Below are 19850 nucleotides of genomic sequence, written 5' to 3'. Positions count from 1 at the left end.
ATAATATTTAAAAACCCTAGTGATTACTATACATTTAATATAAGTTTTAGCTATTTAGTGCATGTTTTTACTTCCCCCTTAGTTAAAGAAATATTTTTCCCTAGGAATATGTACATTTCAAGGACCTAATATTTTTATGGGTCTTTGTATCCTGCAATCTATTTATACAGTAGTGACGAAAGCTGTGGTACTGTTTTGTTTCTTTGATTCTATTGTTTAAAAGCCATTTGTCATTATTAAAAGCAAATCAGAATTTCAGGCACTCACAGTATTGTAAAGCTCTTCCAGCCGTGATATTGTAAGGAACCGGTGTAGATTCACACCATGTTCTATTAGCAGTTTCACAAATTCTACCCGATCCATTATGAGGGCATCCTGCATTGCTTGTTCAAGGGAGCCAACCTTCATACACAATATGGGGAATGCAAATTTTTGTTAATGTCATCACAGTGCTGATGGCAATTCATATACAAGATGCACCATAGGTAAGGTAAGACAAGTAAAGCATTGCATAAAAGCAGAACTGATGGTAGCCGTATGCAACAGAAAGAAATTAAATATGAAATTTACCTTCCAGTGTTGCCCATAAACCAATATATGTTTTTTAGCAATGTCCAATCTGTTCCAAGCCAGAGCCAGATTGAGCTGATCTGGAGCAGACATATGTGTGCCTACGAATAAACACATTCTGTGTTAAGTTTTATACCTGGAATAATGTAACTTCTACTTCCTGATTTGATTTTGGAAGTACATGAGGAAAAAATGATATAAAGTACCTTTCAAGAGTGCAGTCAGGATTGCGAGATCCATGTCCTGATGCTCCTCTGATTCAGCATCAAATATTGTTATCTGCCAAAGAATAACATAAGTTACCAGAGGAAAGAAAAGTGAACACCATTAGATGATTTCTAAGATCACCTAAGTTATAGAGAAAAAGATTGACAGGAAGGAAGGGAATCAGTGCCTTGAAAAATATGACAATAAGATCAGAAAGAATAAGCTCAAGTTGGCATGGCAGAGATATCTAAGACAGGGGTGTACAGCTGTGTGAAGAATAGGAAGCGAATGCTGAAGACAGATGGAGTCTGCATATATAAAGGAAGACTTCAAATCATTTCATAATGCATCCATGGAAAGAATGATGGGCACTTAGTCATTTCATATTTTAAGCCACATTATCATAATTTGTGATTCCAATATCAATATGCAAACTAATATACAAATTGTAGCAATCAAAGGATTTTCCCAAAGTACCCCAACCAAGGAAAAAGTATAAGAGTATTGCTATGCAAGTATAACAATGGGTATTACCACAAAAGTGCATAATATTAGGGAGATATGGTGCATAAAAATGTGCATATTAGAAATGTACAAAAATGTACTTCATTGCAGAATGAATTTATTATGAACACTGTATTGAAAAATGCTGTAAAATTTGGGCACAAACAAGCAAACTGAAACAAAATGGCATAGGATCTATGACTGACTAAATGATGAAGGAAGACATATTGAATTCAATAGATTTCTTCATAGGTGTTCCAGATAAATATCCTAATGCAATTGATCAAAATGTATTGTGAAACTACTTTTCTTCGTGGAAAATGAGAGAAAGAAGAATGTTAGGGTTACTGGTTTGTATCATTGGTGCAAAAATGTCTAACCTTATCTTGAAGTATATAATAATAATTATGACGTATTAATAATTATTAATTCTTATTTTTCCATTAATAATATTAATTAAACAGTATGTTGGTATGAATAATAATTCAGTGACAGAGAAGAGGATGGGATTAATAAAGAGATACCATGAAATCAAGATACTTACAGAATCCCTATGTTCCATACATTCCATCAAAATTTTCAACAAATGATGGGACTGCTTTTGCCCAAAACTGAAGCTGTTCTGAATCTTTAATAATATCTTTTCCTTAAGTTGAGCATTCCAGTTTCTGAGAGGAAAATGAATGGTCAAACAGATATTAGTTCATTACATGCATTTTGCCTTATTTCCTACAAGCGTAAACATTTTCCAATAGCTCCAGCAATGCTTGTTACACTGTACTTCTCCTAAACAGACTTTGTCTTGCAACCATTCATTTAATAGCCTTTCAACACTACAATGGCACTGAAAAAAGTGGCTTATGGTTCTTTTGCACACTTATGACCATGGAAGCATCCCCATGTGATCAAAATTCAGATGTTTGGCAAAGGCATTTGTGAAGGTTGGACTGTATGATTTGTACCCTTGAAGCAGGTTTCCAGCAAGCAATTTTGATGGGGGAAGCTGAATTTGCTTAACAACAGTGTGAGTCACTTAATGGCTGCAGTGATTTGCTTAACAACAAGGGCAAAAAAGATCATAAAATGGGGCAAAACTCACTTAACAACTGTCTCCCTTAGCAAAAGAAAGTTTGAGCTCCATCATGCTCATAAGTCAAGGACTACTTACAACCAAATATGTTTTAGACAGAGGTTGTCTTATGAAACACTATTTCAAGAATTATTTAAAGATTTGAGCTGTTTATTTTGGTGCACTATTTTTTCATTTGATATTTGCAGGAATGTCTTGCAAATACTCACGTGTCATCTGTGGTGTGTTTATAGGTAAATGCAAGCAGGTCAGCTGCTCTTCCGGTTCCTTCACATATTACTACCGGAACAGCAGGTGTATCCCTGACATATTCCCAGACTGTCAGGATTTCATTGGGACCGCCTTCTACCAGTAGACCAACTAAGGGCACACCTTGTCCCATTCCTGTTTCAAATCACACATAAATTTTAACCATTAATTTAGGGCACTCAGTACTTATTGAAATATGTTCCTGTGACAGGATTGAAATAATAACGTTTTCTCATGTTACAAAATGTTAGAACTGTAAACTTGAGAAGAGCCTAATGTGGGAAAGATTGAGAAAGAAGAGAATGAGGTGACTGGATGGAGTAACTGAAGCAGTCGGTGTGAGCTTAAATGGACTCTGGGGGATGGTAGAGGACAGGAAGGCCTGGAGGAATGTTGTCCATGGGATCGCAATGGGTTGGACACGACTTTGCAACTTAAACAGTAAACTGAAGACTTCTGTCTTGATAAAAATGGCACATTTTAATAAGTGACCCGTTTCCTTTGTTCAGTGGGATGAATGTGGGTATGAATAACAGCTACTTTCAGAATCAAGAATTATATTTCCTTTTTGTTTAATAAAGAGTATCTGCCCTATGATAAGCTTTTCATCAGAAGATGCTTTTTCTTCCAGCATGAAATAAAAAGAAGAAAAACTTTAAATGCGTGTTTTAATGACTACATTGACAATTATATACATAGTAACTATATGTTAATTTAAAAAGAACAGAAATATTAAGACATTATTAATAAAAAAATGTTGTAAGACCAATAAAACAAACCACTTCATTAAAAGGATTAGAATTAGAGTTGAGGTGGGGTTGTGGTTGTGGTTAGGGTTGGGCTTTGGGGTTGGAGTTAGGGGTAGGGTTGTGGTTAGGGTTGGGCTTTGGGGTTGGAGTTAGGGGTAGGGTTGTGGTTAGGGTTGGGGTTCAGGTTTGGATTAGGGTAGGGGATAAACATCTCTACCCCTAGGGTAGAGTAGGGTAGGAGTATTGGTAGGGGTAGAGATAGGGTAGGAGTAGGGGTAGTGTAGGGGTAGGGGTAGGGGTAGGAGTAGAGATAGGGTAGGAGTAGGAGTAGTGTGGGAGTAGGTGTAGGGGTAGGGGTAGAGTTGCCAAAATACATAATCTCTCTATCCCCAAAAGATCAATTAGAAAAGTGCACCACTAAAAGAGGTTCTCACAGAAGTAATAAAGAATAAGGATTTCTTACGGGTATGTATTTTTTGAAGTGATAGATACTTTTCCAGACTTCTCCTGAGTTTCATCTCACTGCCGTACTTTCCCACTGTGCCATCATCAACCAGTATGAAATGGGAATGCATGCTGTTGAGGGCGCTCAGCTTGCTAAGAGGATTGCCAAGTGTCTGATACAGGCAGACTACCTAATGAGACACAAACATTAAAAAAACAGTACTTCCAAAGCAATATTTCACAGCCATTAAGATGGTCTGCAAACAAACATTTGTAGTTCAGGAAGACCATGGAATATTGTCCGTGCTTAATATCAGTGCCCTGATACCTAGCAGAGAAACAAAAGTTATCCTGCTTCAATTATGATCCTTAATGCAATTCTGTGCTCATCCTCATAAGAAGCTACTTAGTTTGTGAGGTTTATCATGATTGATTAATTTTCAATGCAGAAATATAAAAACTCAAATGGTATCTTACATTGCACAATGAAAACAAAAACGATGTACTTACATAAAATCTGAAATGAATCATTCATAAATAGTTCCAAATATTTTTCGTATACTTTGAGACACCTTATCATTATACATTCCACAATAAATCATACAAAAATAAACAAAGTATATTTTTCTATATGGAAACATACAGTATTTCCTCACAAATGTAAAAGATAAAACCCTCAATGGAGTATAGAAATAAAAAGACAAATCTCACCTGATATTCCCCTATCTTTAAAATATATTATAATTATTTTTTTTAAAAAAATTGCTGTTTGAAAATTGTTCAAATGTAATGAAGAAAGGACTCTCCATCCTATAATATTAACATCTTTGTTATACAAACTTTAAAAACCCAAGTTTCATTTCTAAAAGAAGTATTTTTACAGCTTCAGGGAAACAATATAACAGGTATAATTGTGAGTTTCTAGGTTGTAATAGACTAGCACTCTAATTAGATGACAATCTGTGTAATATAAGGGATGGAGTGAATTTGGATCAAAACCAGGGGGCTTCTCAGCCATATTTCTCTGTCCAAACTATTTCACAATGGGAGGTTAAAATAGAGATATAGTTTTAGAAGTTGAAGATGCATATGATAAAGAAATAATAGGATATTTTAAATGACTAGTAAATGACCAGTAATATACAGGATAAATGTCTAGACATTAAAATTTGCAGCTACATAAAGAAGTAAATAGAAATATTTATCCTCATGTATACTATAAGTAGGAAATTAGTGGTGTTCTCCAATCTCCTTGTCTCTGATACTTACACAGTGCAACAGTACAAAGAGTTCATTAAGAAAAAAATAATTTAAAAAACCACTTGGGAACTCACATCTTTGCCAATAAGTTCTTTCTGATTTTCAATGATGCCCCAAGGGGAAATTCCAATAGCACAGATCTTTCTTAAATATTGAGAGGCATGGAATTTCAATGCATTTCCCACATGTTTAGATATTCCTAGACAATTACATTGAAATAGGTGACACATTATCATCATTATACATTTATAATATGATCAGATTACAGAAATGAAATATATTGTAACCCTCCCAAATATAAACAAGAATCAGAGCAATGTCGAACCTGATGGAATTACTACATCTTAATTATGTACATCTGTAAAACAACTACACAATAATGTGGATTGGTTCCTCACTTATAATACATGGTATTTTTTCTGAAGAGTGAGATGGCACAATATTTTCCTGCATGCTTTATGTTAAATATGATTGAGAATGCTATGTGGAGCATAGATGCACATTTAAGTTTAGTAGTAGTATTGAGCTAAGAAAATGACCAGCTTAAGGCAGGTCTAGAACTCACAGTCTCCTGGTTTCTGGACCAGTTCTTTTACTCCTACACGAAACTTTAACAAAACTTTATTTCCATAAGTTAATATTGTCCTCCAAGAGTGCTTGGAAAAAAAATGCTACAAGGAGGTAAACAATATATTTGGGGAGAGTACAACCCTTTAAATCAGCTCTGTTGCATGCTTATGATAGACACAAGCAGCTCTTGTTGCTACCAGGTATAGTCTTAATATGCTTAATATGTAATTTTAACAAACAGAGTGATAGCAAGACTATTCTAGTGTTCACAGATCCCAGAAACGTTTGCCAACCAAATATTAAAGAGAGATAAGTTTACCAGTGTTAATGCCTTCTGTTAATATCCAAGCACCCGTAGTTTCAGCAGCTTTGACCAGTCCTTTGCTGAAAAGTTGTACCAGTTTAGATGGAAGTTTGAAATTTTGGATGCCACCATGAACCGAAATGACCAATCTGGGAAATTCCATCTGCCATTCTTTAATCATGAGCTGCAACAGCTGATCTAGCTTTATGTCGTAAGAGGTTCTGATATACTGTGGAATTTAAAAAAAAAAAAACATCTGTAGTTGCCCAAATGCAAAAGCAACAGGGATAACTACAAGTTTACAGAAATAATATAAATACTTAATTCTAACTTCCTCAAGCTGTTGTGAGTTCTAATCATTGTCTTGCTTTTCTGTCAGCCCTATGAGGTAGGCCCTAGGTCAGGGCTGTCAAGCTTGCAGATGCATCACACATTGGCCATGCCCACACCTGGGGGGGAAAGTGTCGGAAGAAGGGGGGGAAAGTTATGATATATGACGACACCATAATGATGCGAGTTTGAGACCCCTGCCCTAGGTCGAAGAAAGACACTCTACAAGTTTGACTGGAACTATACTCCATTAATATAGGCTGTGCTGAAAGAATTTTGAGAATTTATTTTCCCTTCTCTCTTTTAATACCCCAGAGAATTATAGTGGAACCAGTTTTAGCACTATCTCATGTTACCTCTTAACAAAGCTTTTGTCTTCATAATCATTTCTGCATATTTTGCAGCAAGGTCATTTCTATAGCTCGCCAAGCTTCAAGACTTCTTCAACCCTGTAACATTGCCTACAGTTTTCAGTTTCATGCTTCAAATCATGCTTCACTTCCTTAATTGTCTACATGAAGTCTTTTCCTTTCCCAGTACCACATCGACAAGAACAGAAATCCACTGATTGATATGATTTAGCTGATGTTTTCCAAATTCCTGGTTGGAAAGGTGTACATTCATCATAAAGGGAGTGAATGTCTTCCCTGCTTTGATTAAATTATTTTCTAGCCTATTAGATGAACCAGACCAGGAAATCAACTCAACAAGAAGGCTAAAACTAGTCTCATTAAGACTGGCTATTATAACAGAATCTTGCAAGTCTGATTGTGTAAATGTCTATGGAGATTCTCAATCATCCAGATCATGGTTGTGCCAAAGGTGTTTTTTTTTCCAAAAAGCAACTGGATCTTCTTGGGTTTTTTTTTCCTTTGAAAACATTTTACTTCTCAAAAGCAAAACATTTTCAAAGGAAAAAACCCAAGAAGGTCATGTTGCCTTTGGGTCTGATTGTGCATTGCCTCCTGCTTCTTATATTTCAGTAAATTAGGAAGATGTCTATCTGAGTTACTTCTGAATGTTATGTGGCTGCTCTGAACTTTAAAAAAATGCTTGGTACCTTATGCCTAGGCAATAGCTCCTTAATATCTCCATCAAGGTCATGTTCCTTATTTTCTACAATTATTACAATTGAGGTGTTGACTGCTATTTCCATCGTGCTTCATATGAATTTTTTCCTGATATTCAGCTTGGCAAGTTGGGACAAAACATTTAAATAAAAGCACATTTATATATTTAGATTCTCTTTATTCCATCTCACAGCAGTTTTATGTTTAGCACTAATATTTGTTTTCTAGAGTTTCACAGCCGTACTTCTACAGAATTCTGGAATAAACTCAACAGTGTTACAAATCCAGATTTAAAATTGTACAAACCTTGGCATGGTACGTGTGATCACTGTCTTGAAAATTGATTGTACCAAATGCATCAGTTGGACTCATCTTTGTATCTTTTTCAACAGACCATTCCACATTATATTTTTCTTTTTCAGACTGAAATACAGGGTAACCATAATCTATCCCGTGGTGGTCACCAATTAGCCGACCACAATAACATCTCAAATAGAAAGATAAAGTTTCTATTAGTATTAATTCAATCAATGTTGGTGCTCTTTTTTAACCTTAAATCACCAGACTAGCTACTTCAGCTTAGAGTTTAATATTAAAAATATGTGCATGATTCTCGTGTGTTTCTGGTGCTTAAAACCAGAAATATATTTCAATGTATGAAAAACATGGCAAAATCATAAAAGATGTTCATGAAAAGACCTAAGTTTTTATTTTATTTTAAAGTTATCTTTTGTAAAACAGAAGTCTCTCTCCCCCTCATAAATTGTCAGTTCGACCTTGTTTAATTGAGTCTAGATGAATTCAGTTATTGATTGTTAAAAAAAAACTGATGACAAGCCACAGGTAAATAACTAATTTGGTATAATTTTTTAAAAATATTTCTAGTACAGAAACATAATAGCCATATTGGAAAAAGGAATTGCCAAGATTGTATTGTTAGTGCTCAGTATATCTTTGATTACATAGAAGTTAACCATAAAACCATTAAATTCCATTTTATTGTTACGTTACATTATTTTAATAATGTCATTGAGCTAAGAGCCAAAATTGCCTCTATTTGTTAAGAACACAAAAGAAAAGGAAATGAAAAGACAAAAAAAACTACTTAGAACACTAGATAAATATCAGTTCCTAACTTCTCCTTTGTTGTACTCAATTAGTATCCCATTTATTACACTTATTACAATTATTATTAAGACATTTATTTTTTTCTGTATCCTTGATTTCAATTCTTATTCAAGAATTGAAGTTTCAAAGATAGAGTACCAAAGGTAAGGGTATTAAAACCATATTCCAGATATTTATGTTTGGCTTGTTGCATAATATAAAATATGCATTGGAGCCATTTTTGCTTCAATTTAGTTAAACTTCTGTTGTGCATATATGCTGCTAGTTTTCCAAATTTGAGTTCCCAGTCTGATATCTTCAGTAACAACTTTCTTTTCTAAAAATTAATTAATGCTAAATTAATGCTTGCCTCTGTCAACATGTATCTTAGTAAAATGATATTTGCGAGTAACTTTTTTTTTTTTAGAGAAGTGGTGGACAATCTCACTCTCTACTCACCCTTTACTCACCATTAAAGTAATATCTGGGATTCAAAATTTTGTTTTCTCATTAGGTTGATCTAAACAATCTTGCCCATTTTGACTGCAATGTTTTACTTCTTTCCACATTAACTTCCTAGACAAAGCAATGAATTTACAACTACGTAAGCTAGTTGTTACCCTAATCTTTAATATATTTTAGAGATCCCTTTAATAGCAATTCAGATCTTGCACAATGATCATGACCTGTGCCTAGCATAAAAAAAGTTGCCATTGGAAACTTGGCAGACTTTTTTAATGCTATTTTTTCTTTCTTGCAATAGCTAGTTTTCCCAGGACTGTTTTCTTTTTCAAAGAAGTTGAGGGGAACACAGTTACATCATTTCTCTGAAATATTTTTGTTGTATTCCATTTCTAAGACAAAAGTAATTAATATCTTTGGAATTCAATTTGTAAATCATTACTATAACATGCTCACTGGCAAATAAGTTATTCCTTCCTTCCTTCCTTCCTTCCTTCCTTCCTTCCTTCCTTCCTTCCTTCCTTCCTTCCTTCCTTCTTTCTTTCTTTCTTTCGAAGAATGCTTAAATAGTAATTGCATCATCTGTTAAAAATACTCCATTCTTTGTTTTTGCAGATGTTGAGATTTTAGATGGTCTTACCGAATTAGATTCTGGCATACTTGACATCCTGCAGAACCTCTGAAAAAGAGTTTCCATAAAATTGCTGGTACATGCACAAAACATTTAAATCAGTTAACATGAACAGTTTTGTAGTACTTAAAAGACTTGACACATTGAATGTGGCATAGGGTTCCAGGGACTTGATTTCATAAGGTTTTTGTTTTTGTTGTTGTTGCAACAAGAGACTAACACAACTACCCTGTTGGAATTATTATGCATGATTTCAACATGGTAGTTGTGTTAGTCTCCCAATGCAATAATTATAAAATATACATTCTGTTTAATAAATACGCCTAAAACTGTACATTATTGTGCATGCCATTCCTTAGGATTTAGATCCCATTCTTCAAATATTAGACTATAAAGAGACAAGCATCATAAAAACTTTGATAACGAATTGCTAAGTAATAGACTGAAGATAATAGCAAAATGAAGTAGAGTTTAAAATATGAACCCACCACATGAAATATTGGCATAAAAGAAAAAAAGAAGGCTGAGCAGAAAATGTTCAGCATTATGTTAAACATTTCTTTATGTATCCAATATTATCCTTGGATTACAAACAGTATGAACTACGTGTTATTAGGCACAAAGTCAAGTATGATATAAGCAATATCATTATTATTATGTATGACTGGTCACTTCCCAAGGACCAGGGATGTAATATGTTGTAATATGCCAACTGACTGAATGAATTTGTCAGTGCCAAGCTCCAGATGTTTTGAGATTGTATTCAAGGTGCCTATTGCTATCAGTATTGTTCTATTTTTATTCCCTCTTATACACACACACACACACACAAACACCACAGAGCAATGAATTTACTTAATATTCCTCTACAAGAATTATAGAAGAATTATAGAAACATGGAAGGAACCACAATAACACATTTTTTTGGCTTGATTGGTACATATTGTTGGATAAAATGGGCAACTCAAGAGAATAAAAGATTATTGTACATCAAGAATAAACTTACCTGTACAGTGGTCCACTGGACTGATGGTAACGTGAATGTTGAAAACATCTGGGTTAAAATAAAAGGATAGGTTAATAGAAAGGATATCTAACTACGAGTCTGCTATAGTTGACTTAACGAGGCAAAGGGGGGAGATGTAGATTTATTAAAATAGTTTGCTTAAGTCTAAAAGAGTCCTGAAGTCATTGTGACTCTAAATAAGGATGTATATTAGGAATATAAGGAAGGGTTAACAGCCAAGGAAGTTTACAGAGCTCAAAAATGCAACAATGAGGTCAGAAAGGCAAAGATAGAAAATCAGCTAGCTAGAGAGACATATAAATAATGTCAATATTATTGATATGTCTCTCTTGCCAGCTGATTTTAACCAATAAAACAGTTTCCTTGAAGATGTCATTAGTAAGGGAAACAGACGTTTTGTACTCAGTGCTTATTCCAAACTGGTCAATCTTAACAGATGACCAAGAAAGCAGAGAGAATGCCAATGTTCCTTCTGCCTTTAGAAAGGACATGGTGATTTTCCGTAGTGTAGACTGAGAAAATATAATAGGGTTGGATGCCAGCCAGTAAAGATGTAGTAAAGGATATCATAGTTAATGTGGATGTTTTCAAACCCCAGGCCCCAAAGAAATACACCCTCCAGTATTGAAGAGATTGGTTGAAGAGCTGTTGGGATGTCTGCCAACAACGTAAAGAACAAATGTGGTCTATTATTCAAGAAAGGGGAAGAAAAATATCTCAGGAGTGATTAACCATTGAACCTAACAAAACCTAAAACTATATTACAGCATATAATGAAGCAGGCCTTTAATAAACCTCTTGAAGATAATACTTCAGTTTGTCCAAACAAGTAATATGAGATAAATCTCATTTCTATTTTTGACAAAATTTCTACGTGAGCAGACAAGAACAATGTTTTGGATATAATCGCCCTTCATTTCAGCCAAATTTTTGTCATGGTTTCATATGACATCCTGCCTTGTTCCTGTCCTCCACACTTACTCTCACCCAGAACCAAAATCAGCTCTTTCTTTCTATTGAAGAGGAGCTTCACTGCAGGGTACAGCTGACCTCCTGCCGCCTTCCCCACCCCCAGCTATAGTATCTGTGAGTTTCTTTATACACATCCAGCCTGCTAGACAGGTCACGTCCCACAGCAAATAAGCAGGTTCACTGCAGCAATGTCCCATACGGGAAGATTCATTTTCTATTGCCAAAATATCAGGGGTCCTCATATCCTATATCAGGGGTCCCCCAACTATGGCCCGTGGGCCGCCCCCCAACAGTCTGAGGAACCGTGAATTGGCCCCGTTTAAATTATTTCAGGACCCCTGTCCTATATGCTGATTTTCCAGGTGTAAATTCCAGCAGAAAAGCAATGTCACGGTTGCCTGATTTTCATTTAGCTACCAGTTCACTTAACAGAGTCACCAAAGCCAGTTGTGGTTGCTAAACAAGGACTACCTGTATCTAATGATTCAATGCTCTTTATGCTAACTTTATTCCAGCTCAGGCAAATAAACCTAGTTTATAGTTGTTGTTCGTTACAATAACTGAATTAGCATATTGGACACCGATCTATCATCTCTCATGCTGCATTTTATTTTTATTCATTTGTATTAATTCCTTTGAGTGAATATAAGCCAATCTAAATGTGCAGAACACTGAAGTACCGTAATATGTGAAGAGTGTTTAATCCATGATAAATGTATTTCTTCAAGTGCCATCTAGTTTGTAGAAATATCACTTATAAGGGAAACAGTCAGAAATGGTGAGTTAAACTATAGCTGCATCTTTAATTATTTACAGAAATGAAAATGATAGTATTTAATTGTGTGGTTTAAATATCAGGTCCCTCACACAGGCCACTGTTTCATTTACAATCTTGACTATTGAAGAGCTCTGTCTGAAAAACATACATATTTTTATTATTTGGCATTAACGTAATGGTGCTAATAAGATTTGGGATTTGTCTTATGTCATCATGTCTAACGTTTCTCTTTATGCAATGAATACTGACACTGTTCAGTATATATTTATACAAAATACACTAAATTCCTTGTACGGGTCAAATGAAAAAACAAGAAGAAGCAAAGTACCTGTGAGAATCTTTTGAGCTGGGTACAATTTTTGCACATTCTCTTTTACTGAAGGCACCTTCAATCCAAGATTTCTGGGACTGAACAGAAATATTACATCTCAGAGATTTTCTAGAAATCTTTGATGTACAAAAATAAGCAACAATTCTATAAGATCATAGAGAAGTTAATACTATGGTATATTGCAAATATTAAAACAGAACTGAAAAAAGTGTAGAAGCTGTGCCTAAGACCATTACTTTACACAATTCTTGCCCTCGCAACCCTTTTTAAAACTCACTCAGGCCTAAGGATAGAAGCAATCTTGCAGATCATTGAATAAAATAAGAAGTAATGATAGAGAAATCTTACGTCTCCAAGATGAAAAAACATTAAGGTCCAGCATATTTCAGCAATGAGAAAACCCTTTATTGAAAGCAATATTCTGCTCTAAATGACTAGCACTCTGCTAGTACGGCTTTATAAATAATGACCATATAAAGAAATGTTTAGAAGAAATGCTGATTTATAAAGATTTTAGCAAGCCCACGGATTCTTCTTGTATCCATTAGATAAGTTGCATTGCTTATTTGCAAGGGTGGCTCTGTGGCTAAGATGCTGAGCTTGTTGATCAGAAAAGTTGGCAGTTCAGCGGTTCGAATCCCTAGTGCTGTGTAACAGAGTGAGCTCTTGTTACTTTTCCCAGCTTCTGCCAACCTTGCAGTTCAAAAGCATGTAAAAAATGCAAGTAGAAAAATAGGGGACTACCTTTGGTGGGAAGGTAATAGCATTCCATGCACCTACGGAGTTTAATCTTGCCGGCCACATGACCATGTAGATGTCTTCAGACAGCCCTGGCTCTTTGGCTTTGAAACGGAGATGAGCACTGTCCCCTAGAGTCAGGAAGACTAGCACACATGTGCGAGAGAAAACTTTACCTTTATTACTTATTTTAATATAGGACAAATGGGGAGCATCCTAAAATCTAGGAGTCTAGGGCTTGGTGAGCAACAGCTTTACCAGGTTGCTTTGTGATAAATGGCTGTTTGGTGGCAAATAGTAAAATAGGTGATAGCAATAACTTTGTGACTATATAGGTCTATCCATCTCTGTGATAGCCAGTTTTTTTAAAGCATTTGTGCCATATAATAAAGTTTCAGATGTATCTACCAGTTCAAAAAGTTTTGAAATGCTTAATGTAGGCATTTATTTAAATTAACATTTGTGTTCTATGGGTGACACTTTTAAAAATCCACAGGTAATTCATAGGAATCTCCCAATGAATCTCTGGAAATTCTTAATAAATGGCTATTGACAATTTACCAGAAGGGCAAATCATTTATTGCAAAAGTTGCTGTCTAGTGGAATCAGTATCTAACTAGTGAATTGTGAAATCATGATGTATTATGCTAGAATCCTCTATAAAACTATTCTTTCAATCAAGCTATTGAACTGAGCTAGAACAGGGAAAAGAGCAAAATTCCAATGACTTGGTTCTTTGCAATGAATTTATCCATCCAAAATTGTTCTAGAATACAGTTGGTTGAACCTGTAGTTCTGTAGATGTTGCTATGCAGCCCCTGTTGGAAGCGCAGGAGTTGTGTACAAAACCACCTAAAAGATCACAACTTCTCACACTGTTACTCCAAAAGGTTTGAACCCTCCAGCAATTAGAACTCCATGGTTGGAAAAGGATAATGGCAATGAGCTTAAGACATTTGACTGTGACAAGGAGCCTTGTTGCTGGGCTGACAAAGTATGCCTGAGGCAATGCAGTTAATGATAAGCTGGCAAGTAATACCCATTGAAAACTATGTTAAAGATCCTGCTCTTGCTCCCAGTGGGTTTCTGAATACAACTGAAGCTGCTAGTTATAAAGCTCCATGTGGCTTGGTCCCTGGCTATCTTAAGGACTGTTGCCTTCAAGTGGAATTGATCCATCAGACTAAGTTGATAAATGTCTATGGAGATTCTCAGTCATCCAGGACATGGTTGTCCCAAAGGTGCTTTTCCCAAGAGGCAACTGGACTTTCTGGTATTATTCTGAAGACGTTTCGCTTCTCATCCAAGAAGCTTCTTCAGCTTCTTGATAGTAGTTGAGAATTGATAGTAGTTCTCAATTTTCCAATGCGTAGAACTGAGGTTCACTTACATTAGCAACATCCCAGGTTCACACGAGCACCATTTGCAACCTTCCCAGCTAGCTTCCAATAAGCATGGTCAGTTGGGGAAACTGGATTCACTTAATGACCGTATGCTTTACTTAACAACTGATGTGATTCGCTTAATGATCCCAACAAAATGGGTCTCAAAATTGGGCACAATTTATTTAACGACTGCCTTACTAGGGATGGGAGTTCTTGTCCCAATTGTGGTTGTAATAATAAAATAATAATAATTTAAATTTATTAGCCGCTCCCTTTCCGAAAAGGACTCGGGGCGGCGTACACTGGAGTAAAAAACATATAACATTTACATAAATCCATGACATACATAAGTACAAAGACACACATGTTCGGAGGAGGTTAACAGATACAATACATAGACAATTAAAAACCATTAAAATACCCTAATTATAAAACCCCATGTACAATCCAAATTCAAAATGTTAAAAACAGACAGTCAGGAGGGGTACGAGCAAATTACGGTTGAGCCAGGCCAGATAGTTGGAAGAGGTGGGTTTTCAGTTGTACACGGAAGGAGCGGAGATCGGAAGTAATCCTGATGTCCCGGGGGAGGTCATTCCACAGGGCTGGGCCCATCACAGAGAAGGCTCTGCTCCTGGGTGTCGCCCCCCGACACTGTTTGGCGGTCGGCACCCGGAGAAGTCCCTCTCTGTGAGAGCGGATTGGTCGTAGGGATGTGTGGGGCAGGATGCGATCCTGCATGTAACTAGGCCCTGTGCCATGAAGCGCTTTAAAGATCATAATCAAGACCTTGAAACGCACTCGGAAGACCACAGGAAGCCAGTGCAGCTCGCGCAGGAGAGGTGTTACAGGGGAGAATCTAGTCCTCCCCATGATCACCCGCGCGGCCGCGTTCTGGACCAACTGTAGTCTCCGAGTGTAAGTTGAGGACCTCCTGTATTTTCTTTCATAATGGCCACTGTTTTATGGAATAGTCTCCCCTCCAGAGACTAGGTCGGTGTCGCTTTCCATTTTCCAGGAATTCAGTTACAAGTTCAATTTTCTGAAGAAAGAGATGCCGACAGCTGTTGTTATATTGTTTGTATTATGAGATTTTTATGTTTTTGTTATATGTTCTTATGGTGTTATTCAATCTGTTGTTGACTATCATGATACATTTACACAAGTAATTAAAGTAATCTCCAGTCTAAAAAGGCAAGTTTGACTTATCCTTAAGTCACACTTGTTTGTAAGTCAGAACAGTATTATTGTTTAATACTGTATAAGTAGCATTGTGGAATGAACTTGAGCCATTGTGTATTCTTTCCCTTTTTTCTTGTGAAGAGATGGCGAGTAACTTAATATCATTCAGTGAGAGTCGTAGCTATATGCAGAATTGAGTCTCCATGGCTTAACACTGCCACAATCACAATGTTTCTTATATCATACAAGTTACGAGATAAAGAAAGCATCCCTCCATGATATCAGAATATTGTAATTTTCATGTTTTAACAGTTTTCCCATTTCCAACTCTTGTGCAGATTCTTTTATTGGTCTTTTCACCAACTGCATGGGACATCATGGCACTCCCCTGGAAAAACTGTCTCTCATTCTATTTCCTTCTAGCAGGATAGGAGCTAATTCTCGCAAATAAAGGATACTAATATCCCTCTTCTTTCAAAAATTGCTGACTGAGGTTCCTGAGAAGGCAGTAAAGTCAAACTGCTTTGTAAGTATGTGCCTTGCTACACCCATCGCTCCACTTTCACTGTTGTATTTCAGTTGTACTTCTTTCTTACCATGTAAAGACTCAAGAATACATAGAACGTAAAAAAGAAAAATATTCTTTCCCTCCCCCCCGGCAGCTTTTTTTTAATTAAATTTTTAAATAAGTTTTACAATTATTACCCCTTACCCTTCCCTCTTCCCCCATCCCTACCCCTCTTCCCTCCCTTCCTCCCCCCGACCTCCCAGAGCAAAATACAGGGTATAAACATTTAACAACCATACGCTAACAGAAGCTAACATAATTTTAACATGTTACTATTCTTGTGCTTTACCTCCCCCTTTATTAAACTTTATTTAAAAAATATGTTTTGTTTTTTTTTGAAACAGAGAAGGAAAAGGATCAAGAAATGATATTCAACGATTTTTGGGCTTGCAGAAATACCACCCCAAGAAAATATAAATTAAGAGCTGGAAGAGACACCTGCAACAATAGAAAAAGAAAGGAAGAGAGAAGGAGAGGAAATGAGAGGGAAAGGAGGGAAGAAAGAGAGAGGTGAGGAGGGGAAGATGGAAGGGAAAAGGAGAGAGGCTAGGAAGGGGAAGGGGTAAAGAGAAGAAGGGGAGAAGGAAGGGAAGAAGGAAGAGAAAGGAGAGGAGGAAAGAAGAAAGTAGAGAAAGTAGGGAGGGAGAGAAAGGAAGAGAGGAGAGGAGAGGAGAGGAGAGGAAGAGGAGGGAAGGAAGATAGAGAGGAGAGGAAGATGGAAGGGAGAAGGAGAAAAGGAGAGGAGAGAGGGTAGGAAGGGGAAGAGGAAGAGAGGAGGAGGGGAGAGGTAAGGGAAGAAGGAAGGGAAAGAAGGAAAGAAGGAAGTAGAGAAGGGAGGGAGGGAGAAAAGAAAGGGAGAAGAAGGTGGTGTCAAAACAAGCGAGGGATAGTAAATAAAGCAACCCAAATGGAATAGTATCATTCTATAAATGGAATGACAAATGTATAAGAACCATGAATGTAAAAAAAAAGAATAATAACCATGTGAATGTATACCTATAATTGTATATAGAAAACAAAAAAGAATACATAGAATAATATATAAAAAAAGAATACATAGAATAATATTTTTCTGTTTTAAGGTTTAGCTTTCAGCATTTCCAGACCTTGTTCTTGATCTACTATACAACCAATTAGAGTGGATATTATGTTTGCATAACCACTCTGAAAGACAGATTCAAAACATTCAATGGAGATTTGGCTGAGAAAGGAAACCAATATTTTCCAGTTTACATGTTTATCATCTCAACTGTTGATTATGTGAATGTTTATTTCCCAAGAGTTGCCATGGCAGAAGAAAAATTAAAGTTGATCTTGGTAGACTTCTTAATGAAAGATACACATAAATGCTGATAACAAGTTTGTAGGTCCTCCAGAATTAATATTGCTCAATTCAAGTTATTGCACATGTACAGTATAAGCGTAACCATCCAGAAATTGGTGAATTGGAAAAAACCTAAGTTCCAAAATATTTATATTAATACACACACATATACACATGCAATGAGTAGGTTCACTAACTGACTGGCTTTAAAGTCAGCCCTATCTGGATTTCTTAGTTACAGATGAGTTTATTTTACATGTTCTCTTGTCTATGGGAAAATAAAAAAGTATGTACATGGTGAAAATTAAATATTCTCTTGCCATCTATAACACAATGTGTTACTGTGTCTTAGTTAGTGCGGGATACACCAAGTTCACCACAGCAAATAAACTATTATTCTTAACCAGGAAGTCTGTCCTTTCATATATACAAATATTGGTATACACACATATTTGACTACACAAACACACTATGGATAGGGAGAGTGACACGTAACAGGTATAAATAATGTTCAATATAAAGAAAATGATCATTTACACATATACAATTTGGACAATTCTACAGTAGAGTTATATTGCTTGGTAAGTTACGATTTATTGGCTTCACATTTGTCTCTTTCTAGAATTCCCTTTTATAAGAATAGAAAAGTTCAGGTCACTGGTAAAAAGCTATGTGTTTTTTGGAAGAGTGATATATAAAGTTTGATCTGAAGAACCATGAATGAGCCCCGGGTGTTCAAACTAATGTAATTAATATCATATAATATCCATAGAGCTGGCATTTGAAGTTATGACAGTGATAATTTTTTGTGTGTTTAGCAGTCTTAAAATACTAGCTGGCCTATATGAAAGGAACCTATAGAGAGAGTACCTTTAATCTCTGGCAGTCATATTGCTGAACGACATTTCCTAGCTTTCCTAAGAAAATTTGTGAATAGCAATGAATGCTAAGCATCTTCTCTTCGTTGAAGATATGAAGAGCTTCATAAGGTCCGGTCACTTTGTCTCCTGCATACCCAGAACTAAGAATCCCAAGTACAAATCTGAATTTGTCCTTTTTGCAAATATCCCTCCCTCCCCCCACAATGATTATATCTTCATACAAGACTGTATCTTATTTTCCTAACATAGAAGTCTGAAAACACCTGAACATACTTCTAAGGCCTGATCTGCATTCTGTCTCTCCACACTTATAGCTACAAAAAGGACATGCCTTCTGAAAAGAAGAGCCAAGTAAATAACAACTTATCTAGTCCAAACATAATAATACCCATGTTCATACACATATGCTACATAGCTTTTCTTCCAGCTCTTCTTCTTGAAAACAAGATCATCTAAATACATGAAGCAGTGTGCAAAAAAAGTATCTGCCATGGAAGAAGCAAGTTTGAGACATACTTTGAGTTAGAAAGATTACCAGCTGCCTAAATGTACTGCATTAAAATGACTAGCAAAAAACCTCAGTCCAAACTTGTCCATCTGTCCAATTCTGGTAGATTGGGTGTTTTTCTTTTACCTTCACTTGAACTTTCATCCTGTCTGGTGTTTCTTCCTTACTTCATAAATTGGAGCTTCACAAGCTGGAGTTGAACTCATAAATCAGTGCCGCACTCTCTCTTTTCCAGTCCCTGAAAGCTGCTTCAAGTATCGCAGACACAGAAAGAAAGTCCATTCAAAACTCAAAAGAACTTTGCTTGATCCTTGGACTACACCATTGGTTAATGTTCCACTTTCTTCTATCAGAGCCTGGCAGCTGACTTTATGACCCAAGTTCTTTTGAGGATTCTTGAAGTTACATACTAAGGCTATCTTGCAAAATACATAAACAACAGACAGGCCAAGGGGCAGGGTCAAACTATCCAGTTTGGTCTGTTATGAAATCCAGCATGTACTTCTCCACCTCAGATGAAACACTGCATGGTTCCTCCCTGCCCATAAGTTAAAATAATATATGTGAAGGAGTAGAGTTTCAAACTTTTTGGAGCTTTCCTACTTTTGG

At 36.1% G+C, this 19850-nt stretch overlaps 1 protein-coding gene across 2 annotated transcripts in view; it reads right to left on the bottom strand.

Moving 5' to 3' along the window:
- TRPM6 (transient receptor potential cation channel subfamily M member 6) overlaps positions 1-19580 on the bottom strand; it is an 86490-nt gene extending 66910 nt beyond the window's left edge. The window contains exons 1-13 of one of the 2 annotated variants that reach the window (XM_081942024.1): positions 19368-19580; positions 12653-12732; positions 10554-10601; positions 9557-9595; positions 7654-7834; positions 5963-6176; positions 5148-5272; positions 3833-4004; positions 2581-2755; positions 1826-1949; positions 777-849; positions 571-671; positions 268-402 (exon numbers count right to left, since the gene is read on the bottom strand). In XM_081942024.1, the coding sequence (XP_081798150.1) occupies positions 268-402; positions 571-671; positions 777-849; positions 1826-1949; positions 2581-2755; positions 3833-4004; positions 5148-5272; positions 5963-6176; positions 7654-7834; positions 9557-9595; positions 10554-10601; positions 12653-12732; positions 19368-19385 (1485 nt within the window). In that variant the 5' untranslated portion in view covers positions 19386-19580. Of the gene's footprint in view, positions 1-267; positions 403-570; positions 672-776; positions 850-1825; positions 1950-2580; positions 2756-3832; positions 4005-5147; positions 5273-5962; positions 6177-7653; positions 7835-9556; positions 9666-10553; positions 10602-12652; positions 12733-19367 lie in introns of those variants that run through there. The other variant, XM_081942025.1, reaches the window with a different exon arrangement.
- Positions 19581-19850: the final 270 nt, after the last annotated feature.

Source organism: Natrix helvetica, assembly GCF_964273705.1.
Source record: "Natrix helvetica genome assembly, chromosome: 2".
Lineage (NCBI taxonomy): Eukaryota > Metazoa > Chordata > Lepidosauria > Squamata > Natricidae > Natrix > Natrix helvetica.
The sequence above is the reverse complement of the archived record's forward strand: the minus strand, read 5'-3'. Positions and strand labels throughout refer to the sequence as shown.